We start from the raw sequence: 18,033 nt of genomic DNA, 5'->3' as shown, positions 1-18,033 counted from the left end.
TTTAACCTTCATCACGCTATCCTCGCCTGAGCTCGAAGCTCCAAACTTCTCCGTGCTTTCATAGCTTCTCAATTTTGTTTTAAATTCGGCGAAGGTTATCTTTTCGTCACTCTGCGTAACATGAACAGAGAACGGTTTAAACGTGTCAGGCAGGCCCTTTAAAACCATTGCGGTCAGCAAGCTGTCACTCGGTGTCTCTCCTGCGTTACGCAACGCTGTAATGGCAGTCTCTGTGCGAATAATGTAGTCCGTGACACTTTCGTTCACACCTTTTTGAAGAGATGTCAGTTCAGTGTACAAACTAATTACGCGCGGCTTTCCTTTACCTGCGTAATGGTCGCGCAGGACCTGCAGCGCTTTCCTGCCATCATCCGCGGCGTCCCTCATCACAAGTGACAAACTTTTGTCGTCCAACAGCTGAATTAGAACTGCGTACGCCTCTTCATTTTTACTGGTGTCTTCATCTGCATCATCCATGTCTGCATCGGAAGCTTCACTCAAGATCGTGTTCTTGAGATCGAGCAGACGCAAATGTGCCAGGAACTTTGTTTCCCACAGTTCATAATTCTTTTCATCTCCGTCAAAACATAAACGATTCCATCGGCTTCCAAAATCTTTCCCGTATCTACTACTGGGCCCATAACCTGTTGGCGCAGCCATGCCTCAGGACTTGGAAATGCCGGCAGACGGAGGAAAACACAAGACAGCAGCAGTTTGCGTTCGGCCTGCATGCAACTCACATAGTGACTGAGTGCACAGCCATTTATTTGAATGAACACCGGTGTGTAACCCCGCCCACACCCAGTAGTAGATTACGTCAATTAAGGACACCTGACAACAATCCAACAGATATAAAAAAAGATAGCTGAACTAGTCCATTTGTAAACAAATGCTACCACCTAGTGGCGAAAAGTATTCAACCGTGGTTCTGACATCACTTTTTTTTTTTTCTCTCCTCGGACCGAAAACTATGAGACCTACTCACTTCAACTCATCTTTATTTATTCACAAAACACTTTCAAACAACCATCGCCGTACATGGAGTAAAAATCAGCCATGAAATAAAGACAGGTAAAACTAAATAACACACACAAAAAAAATAATAAAGTGGATAATTAAATATCCATTCATCCATTTTCCGAACCGCATATTCCTCACAAAGGTGGTATATAACTAAGTAAAATTAAATTAATAACACAAGAAGGCAAGTAAATTGATGTACATATCAATAAATTAAATAACACAAAGCACAACAGACACCATAAAACAATGGTCTCATGCTGAGTCAACAGCCAAATTAAAAAAAAAAAAATATATATATATATATATATTTATATGTATATATATGTATGTATGTATGTTGTTTTAAGACGGTTTTTAAAAGTGATAGTGAGGGAGATTTCCTAATATTGAAGGTCATTCCAAAATCTAGGGGATGAGATGTTACTAAAATCTCACTAATGTTGCAAGAAAGGAAAATAATGTGCTGCTAAGCAGTTTAAAAAAAATAAAGAAAGAAAAAAAAAAAAAAAAGAAAACTAGTTGATCATCATTATTAAGCATTAAGTGAGGTAAAATCAGGATATGACTAGATAAGCAGTTGCTTCATCCTCTGATATTTCGAACAATAAGTCTTTTCTTTTGTAAATCAGTTTCTTTGAAGTCATTATTATTCATGAGGAAAGAAAAGTTATATTTCATCCTTTTGTGGAATAATTCAAATATCTGTTTATTGTTTTGGCACAGTTAAATTTCGCCTCTATTGTATTCTTGTCATTTTTTAAATAAAGTTGGAAAAAAAATATTTTATTGTCTTGTCTTCATAATTGCTATTTCACTAACCCAAAATATTAGACCATCACAAGTCTATGATGCTGTAGTGGTGCGTTGACGGCTTCAGTGCAAGCAGCAAAGGTTTGGTTCCCACTCAACGACTAACTGGCGACAAGTCAAGTCAGTCCGCCTTTCGCCTGAAGTCATCTGGAATACGATCCAGCGCCACACCACCCTGAGCAGGATATGCGGAAGGCTACAGACAATAGATAGATACAACACAATATATCCTGATTTTCAACATTATATTTAATTAAAATACAAGATGTGCGAAAAAAAATGCTATAAAACACATTCAATATACAGTAATACAATAATAAAACAAATTATTGTACCTAGAATCAACACTGACTTTTAAAGCCTTAAAAGTTAAGTGAAGCGTTAAGTGACGCACTGAAGCACCTTTGCCTTCCAGGATGTGAGGCGCCTCAAGAAAGTGCTTTGCGCAACAGGCAGCTGTTTGCATGATGGAGAAATAAAACATTTGTATTTCACAGAGAAAACTGAACACTGTTACAAGCTAAAAATTGAAAAATACCTCATAGCCAGACCACACGCAGCAGGCAAACAGTGCACCAATTCAACTTCTCCAAGACAGGATATGGAATATAATGCAGCTCAAAATGATTTATATAGTTTAACAATTTAGCAGTTTTGTGGAATTTTCAGGAATTAGGCGAAATGAATAAAAGTCTGGAAAACAACTTATCTTTTGGGTTTCTGTATATTTGAAGTTTAAAAAATACACAGGTCTTACAGAGCAATCTACAAGAAGAAATAACCTGTGTGAGAATATGCAGTACGAATCATGGGAAGATTGTTTATGCTGCCTAATTAGTTTTTTTTGGGAGGAGAAACGGAGGCCAGCTAGATAGGAAAGCAAGCAGACTGTTCCGAGCAGTCAAGATCACTTCCATATGGTTCATGTACATAAAACGACAAGCCCATTATTAAAGAAAATACAGGTGTCCACAATACAGTATAAACTTATGTTAATATGTGCTAAGTAATTACACGACTGTCTCAGAAAATTAGAATAGTGATAAAGTCCATTGTTTTCTGTAATGCAATTAACTAAGCAAAAATGCCATACATTCTGGATTCATTACAAATCAACTGAAATATTGCAAGCCTTTTATTATTTTAAATATTGCTGATTATGGCTTACAGTTTAAGAAAACTCAAATAGCCTATCTCAAAATATTAGAATATTTCCTCACACCAAGTAAAAAAAAGAAAAAAAGAAAAAGAAAAAAAAAAAGCCATAATCAGCAATATTAAAACAATAAAAGGCTTGCAAATATTTCAGTTGATTTGTAATGAATCCAGAATGTATGGCATTTTTGCTTAGTTAATTGCATTACAGAAAATAATGGACTTTATCACAATATTCTAATTTTCTGAGACAGTCCTGTATTTTCCATAACAGCAGAAAGAGGGTACACAAGAATGCATAATTTGTTGTTTTCCTTACAATATAAATGCATCAATGTGGTATATTTGTGTAACTAAGATGATATGCAGTAAGTACTGTAGAACTGTAAGAGTGCTCTTTAAAAGTTCCAATGTTAGTGCTATTGTCATCTACCTTGACATGGAGTAGACACAACAAAAACAAAAAAAACAACAACAAAAAACAAAAAAACAGCATTGATAAAATGTCAGCTTGATGTGATGTTAAAAAAAGGAGACCATAATACAACTATTTAGAATTCTTCCACATCTGATTTGAAGGCGCAGACCACTACACGTTCATTTTCTTTCATTCTATCAGTGTGAATTAAAAATTCATCCCGCAAATTTCAATGGCATCTGATTCCATGAAATAAAGTTTAAAATACTGACATACACTGTATGCCGCCATATTGGACATTTTGAGCAGTTTATGTTAATCACTGTGATGTGTTATGTGCTGTAACTGATCATTTCAGATAGTGTTGTTACGATACCGTTTTTTGGCCCCCGATACCGATTCCGATACCCAGCTTTGCAGTATCGGCCGATACCGATACCATACCGATACCTAAGGTTTTTTTTCCCCTCAACATGAAAAAGCTGTCCTGCCATTGGTTCAGAGCATTCAAGGGCCAATAGGATATCTTAGATCGGCATGCAGTGAACATGTCACATATCAGTGAATGTCGTGCACGAGCAAGACACAAGATGCTGCATCCAAAGTCCAATATTAGTGTTGGAATTAATGGTATCGGCATGTTACTTGTGAGTACTCACCGATACCGATACCACTGTTTTTATGCAGTATCGCCATCTCTGCCGATACCAGTATCAGTATCGGAACAACATTAATTTCAGACTTGTTTCCTAGTCTATCGTTGATAATTAGAAGACGTTTGAGTTACAAATGGTCAAATAAAAAGGCTATTGTAGATATTTTGGGGCAAACTGCTACATAGAGCAGCTTTAAGTGGTGTGTTCCTTCAAACAAATGTAGCTGCACAATTCATTTTAAAATGTTTTATTAATGCATGAGTAGGTGAAATTAAAAGTGTATGAGTGTAAAACCAAATCACAAGTGGAGATTAATTTATGACATTCTGCTAACAGTCACTTGATTGAGATCAACCGGAAATAATGTTGAGCTGTTCATGAGGGGAAGAAAATAAACTGGCACAACAGATACATTAAAGTCTTTTGAACATCATAATACTTACCAAGCATGTATTCCACCTCTCATGTCTTCTGTAAGTCAAAAAGAACGTTGTTGAGTTACAGTCTGTCTTGCTGATATGGGCTCAGGGACTGGAAGAGTGTTTTCAGGACTGAATTTGAAGTGGCTGCTGATGTACAATCTACAGCATGAAAAAAAAACAACTTGTATCAGAATTGAATGATGTTCATAGCAGCGAGTTAGGTCATCTTACCAACGGAAGCCGAAGGAGGTGTGACAGGGAGCTGCTGATGGGCTGCCAATGTGCACGGCCTGGAAGGTGTCGTCGCCCTGTGAGCGTTTCCTAATCTGTCATTTTCTCCGGAGGATGCTGTTTGTGAGGCGAGGTTAGAAACAGGGGTTTCACTGTGAGCGGCGTCTGACAGAGTTGCTGGATCTCCTGGCTGGTACGAATGGTTTGTTTGAGACGCACGCGGTGGAGCCTCAAGTTGACCGAGAGGGGTATTAAAAAGGCCACACAGAAAACTCGCATGAGGCTTGTCTGGTTCAACAATCTTTTCAATGGACGAATCTTGGCAGTTGATGTTCGTGGGCTTGGGAGAAACAGTGACTGATTGAGAAAAGTGGTTGTGGGTGGATGAAGTTGTTGGAATGCTGCTGCCTGCAAATAAGCTTTTAAATGGCATTTTCAAGGTTTTATTCCATCCAGGTGTTGACGGGCCAAGACAATCAGTTGTATGCTGTGTTGCGGTTCCACTCAAACTCTGTGGTGCCCCAGAAGTCTGAGCAGATTTTGTGTTTTTGGCGCACTGTAGAGGAAGGTGTCTACCACAAGCACCGGTTTCTGAAGAGGGGTTGACAAGTGCGGCAGGAACACAAGTGCTCTCTTTTAACTGTGCAAACCTCTTAGGTGTCGTTAAACGAGGATGTAAATCATTTGCCTGATGCAACTGACGAGACTTGACGGGTGGGAAATGTTTTGGAGTATATGTTAGATGAGGGGGGCTTGAAAAAAGTCTTTGAAACCCTCCATTGCAGGACTGGACAGAATATGTCATGTCGGTTGGTAAATGCTGCTTTTCTTCCTTACTACAATGAAGAGAGGCTTTGTGGCTTGTGGGTCCTGTTTTCATGTATTCGCCAGACTTTTCTTCTTGGATGGTTTTCAAAGTAGTAGTAGGCACTGGTGTATTGTCACCATGATTGTCTTGCACTACTTGGAGGGTTGCAGTCCTTTTCCAAGTTTCCCTCAGCATTGTATTAGCCTCATTATGCGTACAAAATAAATCTGAGGATTTGTTATTTAGGCTTGCTGAACTCCGTTCCCCTGTTGGAGTATAAGATGCGATCTGTAGTGTTGCTGCAGCAGTGGTTGGTGATGATGAGTGACCCAAAGTGAAGCTCTTTGTGGATTTAGATGCCCCGAGGACAACATCAACTGAGTAAGGGACTTCACAATGGTTTGTTGAGCCGCTGCAACCAGATGAAACTGGATTTTCACTAATGAGAGTTTTGCAGACAACGGACGACTGAGGTCCCAGCACCGCTTCAACAGAATATAAAACTGGCGGTTCAGGACAGAGGTTAAGTGACGGAGATTGGCGAGCTGGTTCACGTGATTGGGCATCTTCCTCAGTAGCGTCCTCCTCTTCTTCAGTACGACACGTTTCCATATTATTAGCATTTGATTCGGCACTGTTATAAAAGTTAAATCTGAAAATAAATAAAAATGTTTTTTTACAGTGAGCCCAGCTGCACAGATTTTTTAAAGATTAATTTCTACATATTGATAAGACTTTGTGATTGTATAAACACTAGGGATTAGGGGTGTTAAAAAAAAAATCGATTCGGCGATATATCGCGATACTACATCGCGCGATTCTCTTATCGATTCAATAATCGGCAGAATCGATTTTTTTTTTTTTTTTTTTTTAGGATTCACACCTTGAGCATGGAAGAATGTTATATGAACGGAACATTAAGCCTTAATATTTTATTTTAATGCTGTTCAAACATGAAACAGATTACAACCTCTATAAGACTGAAATTTCAGATAAATAAATAATACATTTTCATATAAATCTTACACTCTACAAGCTTACTGATTAGTATTTTCTAAATTTGAATGAAAAAAATTGCAACAATCGACTTATAAATTCGTATCGGGATTAATCGGTATCGAATCGAATCGTGACCTGTGAATCGTGATACGAATCGAATCGTCAGGTACTAGGCAATTCACACCCTACTAGGGATGTAACAATAAGGGCGATATCGTGATATCAAAACTGACAATAAGTCGTCGTCATGTTCACAATATTTAAAAGGAACACATCTGTTAAAAAAGTCAGGTTGATTTCCATTTGTGCAGTTCTAGCACCCCTTACTGGCTAGTTTATTAGTGCAATTTAATTTTTATTAGGGATGCTAATGCTAATTGTCAGATGAAGGGGAACCTAATTTGCTTGTGAAATGATCAATGTGTGCTTGCATTAGCAAGTAAGTGCCTTAATATTGTTTTTAGAGATTTTAGGTGGTTTATATGCATTGCTGTTTTGTACAAAAGCACAATATTGTGCTTTTTTGTATGAGCTCTTTTTTTTTTTTTTTTTTTTACAATATTCTGATCTTTTTTAAATATAGCCAACCCCCCACAATATCATGATAATTATCGTATCGCGACCTTCATATCGTGATATCGTATCGCGATGTTTGGATATCTTTACATCCCTAGTAAACACATACCTGAAAGGCTGTCCTAATTTAGCAGACCCCTTATTTTCTTCTTGAGGTATATCATTGGAATTGGGCACTTGTGTGACCTCTGGTTCATCTACCGTCTCGGGCTGAAATGAAGACTGCTCAGCCTGCTTAGCAAGCTCCATTTGTAATTCTATTGCCTGTAGAAGAAGAAATGTGCAGTAGTTTGGAACACAAGAAAAAGTGCACACACTATTTGAGATTATGGATTTCGGCATGAATTGGTCATATGATCTTAGTAATTACAATCAACATTTTCTTGAACCAATACCATGCATTTTTTTTTTTTTTTTTTACTGAAAACACACACTGGAATTTGTGCCCTGTGTTCCTTTCAAACAACTCGATTGGTTTCATCTGTCCACGTAATCGTTTCCAAGTAGTGTTGCAGACCAGAGGTTCTCAACCGCGGCCCTTGACTACCCGTATCCAGACTGTTTTTCCATGTCTCCCACAAGCAACACAGGCATTTCCAAACGACCGATACTGATCCTCAGCTGTGGTGGTTGAGGGAGACATGGAAAAAAGGCTGGATGGGGGTACTTGAGGACCGGGGTTGAGAACATCCAGGTACTCCTTTGCAAAATTCCAAACCAGTTACAGTGGAACCTCTACTGACGAACGTCTCTTCATACGAAATTTTCGAGTTACGAAACGCCTCAACGGAAAAATATTGCCTCTTGTTACGAAAGAAATTTCTAGATACGAAGGTAAAAATACATTATCGAACGCAAAATACTTTCGGCTATGGCTATTTCCTACCATAGGTACCTATGAGCGTAAATACTAGATCGGTGTTTGTGCATCGTTCTGGCATCCCATTGGCTAAGAGGAACCTTCTACCATAGGTATGAGCGTATACTAGATCGGTGTTTGTGCATGTTTCTGGCATCCCATTGGCTAAGAGGAACCTTTACCATAGGTATCTATGAGCCTAGATACTAGATCGGTGTCTATACAGCGTCCTCATCATTCATCCCGCGGCCCATGAAGTGTTCTGATAGTTTTTCGTAAATTTCTGAACTAACGGCCAACAAATTTGTGCAAAAATTCAAACAATTGGTGATTGATGAAGGCACAGTAAGTTTTTAATTACGACGAAACGGGCCTTTTTTTTTTTTTTTTCGCCATACCGGAAGTTTCCATGACGTTTCAGAATTTGTTTAAAAGAATCGGCCAGAAAAAGTGTTCACCAGTCAGGTGTTTGCTCACTAAGATGATGTTTGCCTTGGACATTTACGAAGCATTGTTTAAAAACAAACAAAACAAAAACAAAAAAAACAAACATCCTTGGATCAGTTCTTTGCAAAACACCAGGCAGAAAAAAACACTTCTGAGAGAGAACATGAACCAAAGAGGGCAAAAAACGATGAGGACAGCAGTTAAAAAGGTAAATGAGCATCATTTTTATTCTTTACTCTATTCTTTGTTTTTTACATTACGCAGAACTCTCATTTATTGTGCAATAATCTAATTGTAACATGTATTTGTTACATGTTTTGATGCATTTTTATGCTTTATAAAACATTTCTGTCTGAATTTTGGGAGGCTCGGAACGGATTAGGGCATTTACATGGAAAATGCGTCTCTACTTACAAAATTTTCTACTTAAGAACTTTCTTCCGGAACCAATTAATTTCGTAAGTAGAGGTACCACCGTACCCGTCACAATGGACAGAAGTGGCTTCCTCCTTGGTGCCCTTAACAGGCATTCATTCTTGAATAATGTTTTATTTGCTGTCAACAGACATTACCATGCCAGTGATTTCTGTTAGTCTTTATTTTTCTTCACCTCAATGTGCTACGCTCTTGCCACATTATCTTCACATGACGGCCACTCGATCTCCCAGAGCTGTCATTTTGACTGTTCTCTAAATTGGATTTGTTGTTACTCTGTTTACATAGATCCACAATATTCCAGGTCTTTCGACTTTTCCTCTCTGTGTATATATCATTACTGCACTGCCATTTTATTGTATTAAAAATAGAAAAATATTTAGGAGTAATTACTACTTTACCTCCACACCCGTCAATTTGACTGCTCTATCCATTTCAATGTACATCTTTTGCATTGGGCTTCCGTAGTTGGCGCAGCTGGGATTCCGTAGCAACTACCATTCAATGCAGAGGCATTTGGCTTTGAATACAAGCTAGATTAACATGTTGGAAAAAAAGGGAAAAAAATATATACTGAAGAGAAGACTACACAGTTACATTCTGAGAAGCTGGCAGAGAGTCTGACGAATCACAATGAGTGGTCGCTGCATCGCTCAGCAGTTTCAGACAGCATGTCCAAACAACACCAGCCCACCCCCTCTAAAAGGAGCCGTGTATCGCTTGACTGGAATTGGTGACGCAGCTCAAGGTAAAGTAAACGCTTATAGTAAAAAAAATGTGCCGCTAGATGGGATGGAGTCATGACGTTTTTGGCAATACAAGCCTGATAATAAAAATTAATACACCCATTTTTCACAGAAACGCAAGAGAGAGGCTTTATTAGCTCCTCAAAACAGCAAATAATAACCATATTAGGCGATTACTATTATTATTATTAGGCGGGAGTGCAAGCCGTCAAAATGACTGCTCTGGGAGATATAGTTGTTTTAGAATTCTAGTAGGGCTAGTGTTAAGGGAGATGTGCAACACAGTTAAATTGTCTTACTACAGACTGGTAAAAGTCAAACTTTAAACAAAACCTTTGTGAGCCTTCTTCCCACCTTCATGCAAGTCAGTTAGTCTTAACTAAGTATTCTGGTATGTGCAAGGCATGGCTTTCAAGGGGCAATGCTTTTTGAGAAATGAAACCTCAAAATGGACGTGCTTTTTCATAGGGCGGGTGTGTGTTTTTTATTGGGCAACCAACATCTCCAATTTTTCTATATTAATTGCAATCTAGATTGGCTGACTCTGGACTTTGACTAATGTAAATATTAATGGTGTGTCCAATAAAAAGACTTTTTTTTTTTTTTTTTTTATGTTTGTCTATAGTGACATAGATAGGATCAGATCATATTTTATGACAAATTTATTCCAAGGGAGTCACATACTTTTTTTCTTGTATGATCAAATGTACACGAAATATGAACAAGCAAACTTTATATACACACCTCATTCAATAATTTCGTGGTGATGTCATCAAGAGGCTCATGAGAAAACCGACAGTCCTTTCCTTTAGAGCAGTTTCCTTTTTTATGGAAAAATTTGCAGGGGAACGACTGTGTACAGCTGTCAAGGGAATAATTAAAATGGATGCCGTACAAGTTTTTAACCTGCAGAGAGTGGAGTCCATAATGACATTATTTAACTACAGCAAAGGATATTGTGCATAAATGGGCATTGCTCCCCTTTATTGCATGTTCCTTGTAGGTAATACTTGCAAAGCTTTTTGATGAGATCGTTGTGAGCTTCAATGTGCTGCATTTGGCAGCTGTCACCCTGCAACAAGTAGAAGAGAAAACAGCGACTTTTCAACACATCATGTATTGAAATGTTTTTCTTCTGTTGGATATCAGTTTTCAGTTAACACACCCACAAAACTATCACCCACCTTTATGCAGTTCCCATGAATGAAATGTCGGCAAACCATTTGTTCATTCACCACCATAATATTCTGCTCTTTGAACTGTGGTGAGAAATATTTTTTGGTCTGAAAAGAGAAATAATTATAAGGAGTATGCCAGTAGATTTTGAAGTAAAGTATTGCCACTTTCATCAATAACTCTCACCTGAGTCTCATTTCTGTGATGTGTTCTGCCTCCAGGATTCCTTGAATTTTTTGTCTGATGGCGCCAGTTTCGATTTTGAGGCTGTCCTTGCTTCTGTTGTCGACCTTTCTGGTAATTCGTCTGTTTTCTCTGTTGTTGCCGGTTCACATGGTGGTCTGTTTTAATTTTTTGCCCACTGTAATGGGCTTTATTGACAGAGTTATATGCGCCTTCGTTAGATATGCCAGCCCTTTTATTCACATGGTCAGTGATCAGTGCATGATAGTTTAGTGTCTTGGAATGATCTTGAGAAAAGGTATCAACATCAGTCCTGCTTGCCTGTGCCCGGTTACATTGCCTCTGTGAAAGAAATACAGGCAAATCAATTGTCTAAATTATGAAAAGGTTAAGGTTGTGAAAGGTAGCAGTGCTTCCCTACCTTTGAGCCAAAAGTAGTGTGCATACCTTACATTAAAAAAGTTCTCACAGCAGCCCATGAAGAAAATGTTGCAAGAAATGTATACTGTGTAAACTGAAATAAGCTTTTTAACATACACACAAATTTATCTACTCAGTGTGAAATACGGGCCTGTTTAGTACCTCAAACGAAGAAGATGTTAATAATTAGTGAATATTCTCAGTGTGACCATGTTGCCAAACTGAAGCATCTTTGGACTGACATAGAAAGCATGCAGTCTGCTCTAAGGTCCCTTCTGTCCCGCCAAGAATAAAATGAGAAGTCAGGAGCATCGTTCATGAAAATATGTGAGCACATTCACATTATGGTTATAACTAATAAAACGCTTAGAAGGATGTAAACAGTACATACCTTCACAAAATGACCGGGTTGCTCGCCCATGCTCGCCCTCTTTTTGCCTCTAGTACTTCTCTGAACCGGGCCAATGTCGTCCCTAAGAATAAATAAGATGAGGTCAGAGTAGCACTTGCGATACTTATTGTGACAAAAATGTCGTATGCTTTGGTTATGTTTGCCGTGGAGTTTCCGGTCACGGCAAAATAACCCCTGCGAACAGCAAGTTTTACCTGACTGGAAAAGATGGCTGATCATTAACCTTCGCACAACTATCAGAAAGACTCTCAAAAAGGTTTGTGAAAGACATTATGACGAGAAACCTTAAAAGAAAGACACAAAAGTGAATCAACACGCTCTCGTAGTAGTTACTCGAGGTTGCGTCCCGTAAATTTTGCGTCACAAAACTGTGCTGCATTCGATGTCCCTCGGAACTTTTATATTTTATTTTAAAGGCACTGTCTGCCAGTTTCACTCTGGAAAAGGCACTTTTTAAATACAGGATTTAAACAATCAAACTACTTCTCAACTTACATATCAGGGCTTGTCTTCATTTCTGGTGGTGAGTTCGTCCTAAACCCGCACCCCCCCCCAGCCTGTATTTTGCCATTTTGTGTTTGTTTTGTAAACAGCGGGACGTTTTTGTGGGAAGACAGTGTTGCAAACGGGGCCGGGCGAACGTGTCGGCTGCGTGACGTCACTCCCGCGGCAATTTGAAAGGACACACAGATTTTTTTTTTTTTTTTACTAACTCATTCACACATGTAAACGTGAGTGAGTGAGTGAGTGAGTGAGTGAGTGAGTGAGTGAGTGAGTGAGTTAGTGAGTGAGTGAGTGAGTGAGTGAAAAAAAAAAAATCCGTCCGTGCTTTCAAATTGCCGCGGGAGTGACGTCACGCAGCCAACACGTTCGCCCGGCCCCGTTTGCGACACACCACCCCCTACCCTGCGATTGGCTGGAGGGGTGTAAACACTGTCTCTCCACAGAAACGTCCCGCTGTTTACAAAACAAACACAAAATGGCAAAATACAGGATGGGTGGCTGCGGGTTTAGGACGAACTCACCACCAGAAATGAAGACAAGCCCTGATATGCAAGTTGAGAAGTAGTTTGATTGTTTAAATCCTGTATTTAAAAAGTGCCTTTTCCAGAGTGAAACTGGCAGACAGTGCCTTTAAATACAGTAGGTTCAAACTACAGTGCAATGATTTTCCGTTGTGAACTTGTAACTACAGAAACATAAATAAAAGTGAAAATTGGAAACGACCTCAATACAAACAATAGCATAATGCAGTCAGTAACTAAATTACTTGGGTAACAAATGCCAAGAAATCTAGTGTAGTGGTCAACATAATCGCTGATATGTTTGATGATACTACTTGGATTTGAGCCGATACTAAACTTCCATGTGCCTTTCATTTAGTTGGTTCACTTAAGCCAAATCTTCATAGCACTTGGTGCACTTTACTGTACTATCAAGAGGACAATGTAAAACACGCAGAGGGGATCACAACACCATGGCGTGGCCATTATAAACTAAATCATGCATATTATTTAACATGTGTAAAAGGGAAGCTTCATCTTGACTCATTTAGCCATTTTCAGCAGCAAGACGTTAATATTTTTCCTATAATTTGACAACTTAATTCAGGGCCGGCCCAGGCTACAGGCGAGCTAGGCGGTCGCCTAGGGCGCCATCTTGTGGAGGGGGCGCCAAATTGCAGAAAGGAATTTTTTTTTTTTTTTTTTAAACACAAACACAAAAAGCCCTCCCCCCTCTCGTGTTTTCTAGCATAAAATGTTATATAGCAAATATATTTTATTGAGTTCCTTTTTTTTTTTTATTACTTCTATTTCAAAATAATGACTGTGAGTTCACTACCTGCTGTCCTGGCGCCCTGAACCTGACCCGCTGCTGCCGCTTACAATGAATGAAAGGTAGGGGGAGGGGTCGTATATCATCTCGGAGTGTAGTGGCAGCACTTTAGAAAGATAGATAGATGGTTGGAACACTTGTGTTGTTTATACATTGACATCGACAACAATGAAAAGGTCCAAGCCTTCACGTGCTGCATTAAGAAAGCGGCGAAAGGAGGAGGAGGAAAAACGGGCCCAGGGTAGGAGGTATGTATGTCAGTCAATCATCATTGTTTATAAAATAAACACGAAAATAGCGTTAGCTTCTTAGCTTGCTTGTAACTTGTTTACTGCACCATTACATCCATGCTAGTAGCTACTTTGCACACAAGAGTGGGGCAACGCTTGCTGAGTTTAAACTAAAACAGCCAGTAAGTCCAGATACCTGCAAATGGATTTGCACAAGTCATTGTTTCACATAACCACATTAATTTATTAATTTATTGAAAATAAGAATTATGTGCTGGTTTAATGTAAACATCGATATAGTAAATGCATTTTTTTTTTTTTTAACCAGATGCGCTGAGAAAATATTTGCAGCCACAACAAGCACCTGCAGAAGCTGTGGTAAACAATCCTTCAGTGTCATCTTCACCAAAGGCTACTGAATGTAAGTGCATGGATGGTGCATTTAATACAAACAGCCATAATTTCTGACATTGTATTCTATCATAATGCAAATGGATTTGTTTTCCCTGCTTTAACACCAAAATAATTTGAAGTGATGTATTTTGTTTAATGTACAGCTGAAGCAACAGCCAGTCAAGCACCAATCAGCAGTACTTTGAGTGACACAAAGCTCGATCTTCTAGATCCAGGTGACTATTTCAGTTATATCAGCTATTGCTGCATCATGTACAGTGCTCAGCATATATGAGTATACCACCTTTGAAAAATTTAAAGATTTTGTTCAATATCTCCCCGCGACCCTTGTGAGGAATAAGCGGTCAAGAAAATGGATGGATGGATGGATGTTCAATATCTCAATAAACATAAGAACAATTTCCAAAATATTGACAAAATGTTTTCTGTAGAATACGCACTTGACTCACAACATGAAAGTAAGGTTGTAATAGGATGCATAGATTACAAAATCTTCAATTTAATCAAATTAACTAATGCAAAAAAAAAAAAAAAAAAAAAAAAAGCAACCCACAACAAAAACGACTACATCTAGTATTTTCTATGAGCTCCATGACTGTTATGGGTAGCAACATGTCTGCTAGGCCTGGAATTAACAAGCCTTTTTCTCGGGGTCTACTTATTTGTGCAATATGTACTCTAATAAATTTAAAAAAAAAAAAAAAAAAAAAACTCTTAGCAGAGATGCAGTCATTTCTTACCTGGCCAAAATCCAATATGTCAAGCGTGGAACTTTTAGTTTTTCTAGAGGAGAAAAAACTTAAGAGAAATCTATCCCAACATGTGGGTAGCACTCAGAGTGGCCGCTACCATACCAGTGACTGTAGCATCAGCTGAGAGATGCTTTTCCAAGCTTAAACTAATAAAAAACTATTTAAGGTCTACCATGTCACAAGAACGGCTAACTAGACTGCCACTTATCAGCATCAATCAAGAAGTATCCAGGCAGCTATCCTTTGACGCACCAATTGATGCCTTTGCTGCAAGGAGGTCCCGGCGTGCACTATTTTAAGTATTTGCCGTTATGTTCCTAAGTTATTTTGTGAAGTTTTTTTGCACACTATTCACATTATCTGTGAATCACCTTATTGCCAAAGTTTTACGATATATCAAAGTTTGTATATTGATACATTTACTATTTTTTGTATCTTACACAATTATTAATGTACATAGTGAAAACATTTTGAGGTTTTAAATACTGTCATTTTGCAAAAATTGCAATAAAAAGTTGCGTTGCATTGTACTTCTGTTATTTTTCTTATTTTTATTTGTTTGTGGAATTTGGTATTTATTGTGTGGTGTGCTATTAAATATAATATATCTATAAAAAAAAAAAATTGTGTTTTTTTTTTATGGGATTGGGGGGGGGCTACCATGTACATTTTCGCCTAGGGTACCAAATCATGTAGGGCTGGCCCTGACTTAATTCCTTGAAAAACACACTTTATCACTTGCTCTCGGCTGAAAATGACATCACGTGCTCAGGGCTAAGGAAATGACCAATCATGGTTTAGTTTGCCTTCACATGACAAAACCCAGAAAACAGGTGAGCTGTGATTGGTTGTTCTCTCTTCTCTGAGCACCCGTGATGTCATTCTTGGTCATTGGCCTACCAAGTGGCAAAATGTGTTTTTAAAGGTATTAATTGTACATGACAAATAATGAAGTTAATTTTTCTTCCCCCCAAGTTATGAAATTATAGCCCAAATTTAACTTGTGGTTGAAAATGGCAAAATGAGTCAAGTATCCCTGTAAATATAAGTACAATATTGTTTTACATCGATACCAGTATCAGACAATCTCCCTGGACTAGGGTTTGTTGTTTTCAAAATCACTTTGGCAAATTAAAAGCACTATGGCCTACAAAAATATATACATAGCCTATATGAAAACAAAACTAAGTCTAAAAAGTGTTTGAACGCTCCTTAAAACAACAGAAACCTGTCTAATTAACACACAAGAAAATTACCAAAATAATTTCATTTGGCCAACTCGGTGGTTTCGTTTTTAATGCCTTTGCCCCATTTCCACATTCTTTGCAGGACAGTCCTCTAAATTAATGGGACTAAATCTCTTCAGGCCGGGGTGCAACATGAGCGTGTGCCATTAATCACAAAGACTGATTACAAGTTGTCTAAAACAAAACCTGGACTTTGTTCTTCCACGTCTGGTTGTCCTGACGTCTGCATGCTCAAAGTTCAGGTCATTCAGTTTCACTCGTCAGCCTGTGAGCTCTTAGTTTATGTATGCTGAATTGTATGAACTGCAGGATGATTCGCTGGGCTGTTAATGCGCCACTTGTGCTCCTGTTCCTCTGCAGTGCTGTCACTCAAGAAACCGAGGAAATTGTCGCAGCAGCGTCACCTCCATCTCCAGCATCCAATGGCGAGGACGACGAGAACACCGATTGGGGCCTGAACTCGCTGAGGGGTGGCTTTGAGGCTGCCAGTGGCTACTTTGACTCAATTCTGGAGTTCATGGGTGGCCGGGATGGACTCTGCCAATACCGCTGCCGATATGGTAAAATAGATTGAATCCAACAAGTATCATTTGGAAAAATATGGTTCGAGTGATCCATCGTTGTCAGAGCTTTACTATTTGCATTGTTTCATTTAGTTTTGTGGTTTAGCTGTCAGTTGAGCATGCTGATCTGATGAATATCACAACACAAAAATGCTACAGTATAAATCAAATTTTAGTCATTTACTGTATCAAGTATGACAGTCTTTCATGTTGTAAATTCATTCAAATTATCAATGTTGTTATCATCTGGGAGTGGACTGCGACCTCAATCGATAGCAACTAACTTTCATGTGGTGATACAGTATCTGATTTATCAATGTGTTTGCCTCCATGAATGATGAATGATGTTTAGTTCTCAACATCTCTCAGGTAATGCTCCAATTCCACGTCCTGGGTACCAGATGACTGAGCCTGATGGGTGCAGCTCATACTTTTTTGGTCTTCCTGTTCCAGAGGGGGTATGCACTTCACAACATTTAAAGCATTTTCCAAAAACGTTTATAAAAAAAATAAAATAAAAAAAAAAAAGACGAAGAAAAACTTCCTGACCTAACTTTGCCATTAATAGGGATGTAACGATATCCAAACATCACAATACGATAATATCACGACATGGTCACGATACGATAATTATCACAATATTTAAAAAAGGTCACAATATTGTAAAAAAACAACAACAAAAAAGAGCTCATACTAAAAAAAGCTGTGCTTGTACATAACAGCAATGCATATAAACCACCTACTTTCTCTAATAATATTGAGGCACTGACTTGTTAATACACGCATACATTGAGTTCCTCCACATATTGACTCGCTTCACAAGCATATTATGTTCTCATTCATCTGACAATTAGCAGATTTTAAACATAGAAGGCCAAAACATCCCTAATGAAAATTAAATTGCACTAATAAACTAGCCACCAGAGGGTGCTAGAACTGCACAAATGGAAATCAACCTGACTTTTTTTTTTTTTTTTTTAACAGATGTGTTCCCTTTCAATATTGTGAACATGACGACGACGATATTGTGGCAGTTTTAATAACACAATATCACGATATTGCCCTATCGTTACATCCCTAGTCATTAATCCAACAGAATAGATTTTTGAAATACTGTGCTGAATTTAACATTAACTTATTTTACATTCTTTCATGGCTCGATTTGCTGTGCCCCAGATGGATATGGGGATCCCCGCAATGACCAAGTGTTGCAAT

The 18,033-nt window shown here is 38.4% G+C and overlaps 2 protein-coding genes across 6 annotated transcripts in view; one reads left to right on the top strand and one right to left on the bottom strand.

The window, feature by feature from the left end:
- Positions 1-713: 713 nt before the first annotated feature.
- On the bottom strand, positions 714-12,398 carry LOC144021015 (uncharacterized). Of its 4 annotated transcripts, none has more exons than XM_077524990.1 (10): positions 12,272-12,398; positions 11,756-11,837; positions 10,948-11,286; positions 10,770-10,868; positions 10,543-10,657; positions 10,330-10,439; positions 7,208-7,362; positions 4,716-6,175; positions 4,506-4,643; positions 714-2,029 (listed from the first exon to the last, which is right to left on the bottom strand). In XM_077524990.1, the coding sequence occupies exons 1-9, from the start codon at positions 12,289-12,291 to the stop codon at positions 4,561-4,563; spliced, it is 2,463 nt and encodes an 820-aa protein (XP_077381116.1). In that variant the 5' UTR covers positions 12,292-12,398; the 3' UTR covers positions 714-2,029; positions 4,506-4,560. The 4 variants fall into 4 exon arrangements, with proteins under 4 accessions (XP_077381116.1, XP_077381112.1, XP_077381114.1 ...); XM_077524986.1 differs by lacking the exon at positions 12,272-12,398 and adding an exon at positions 11,971-12,202; XM_077524988.1 differs by lacking the exons at positions 714-2,029; positions 12,272-12,398 and adding exons at positions 3,227-4,458; positions 11,971-12,202.
- Positions 12,399-12,723: 325 nt separating this feature from the next.
- LOC144021284 (group XIIB secretory phospholipase A2-like protein) overlaps positions 12,724-18,033 on the top strand; it is a 7,139-nt gene continuing 1,829 nt past the window's right edge. The window contains exons 1-4 of one of the 2 annotated variants that reach the window (XM_077525436.1): positions 12,724-12,829; positions 16,616-16,815; positions 17,188-17,276; positions 17,995-18,033. The exon at positions 17,995-18,033 is cut by the window's right edge and continues 127 nt beyond it. In XM_077525436.1, coding sequence (XP_077381562.1) covers positions 12,756-12,829; positions 16,616-16,815; positions 17,188-17,276; positions 17,995-18,033 — 402 coding nt within the window. In that variant the 5' untranslated portion in view covers positions 12,724-12,755. Of the gene's footprint in view, positions 12,842-16,615; positions 16,816-17,187; positions 17,277-17,994 lie in introns of both variants that reach the window. The other variant, XM_077525435.1, reaches the window with a different exon arrangement.

Source organism: Festucalex cinctus, chromosome 6 (genome assembly GCF_051991245.1).
Source record: "Festucalex cinctus isolate MCC-2025b chromosome 6, RoL_Fcin_1.0, whole genome shotgun sequence".
Lineage (NCBI taxonomy): Eukaryota > Metazoa > Chordata > Actinopteri > Syngnathiformes > Syngnathidae > Festucalex > Festucalex cinctus.
This window is presented reverse-complemented; position numbering and strand designations above follow the sequence as displayed.

Excerpts from the sequence above, each read along its gene's own strand:
- LOC144021015 (XM_077524986.1), bottom strand. The coding sequence starts at position 12,155 with ATGCAGCACAGTTTTGTGACGCAAAATTTACGGGACGCAACCTCGAGT. Across the intron at positions 10,869-10,947 it reads ATCACAGAAATGAGACTCAG|ACCAAAAAATATTTCTCACC; the intron begins GTGAGAGTTATT and ends TTCTCTTTTCAG. Across the intron at positions 10,658-10,769 it reads TTCATGGGAACTGCATAAAG|GGTGACAGCTGCCAAATGCA; the intron begins GTGGGTGATAGT and ends TACTTGTTGCAG.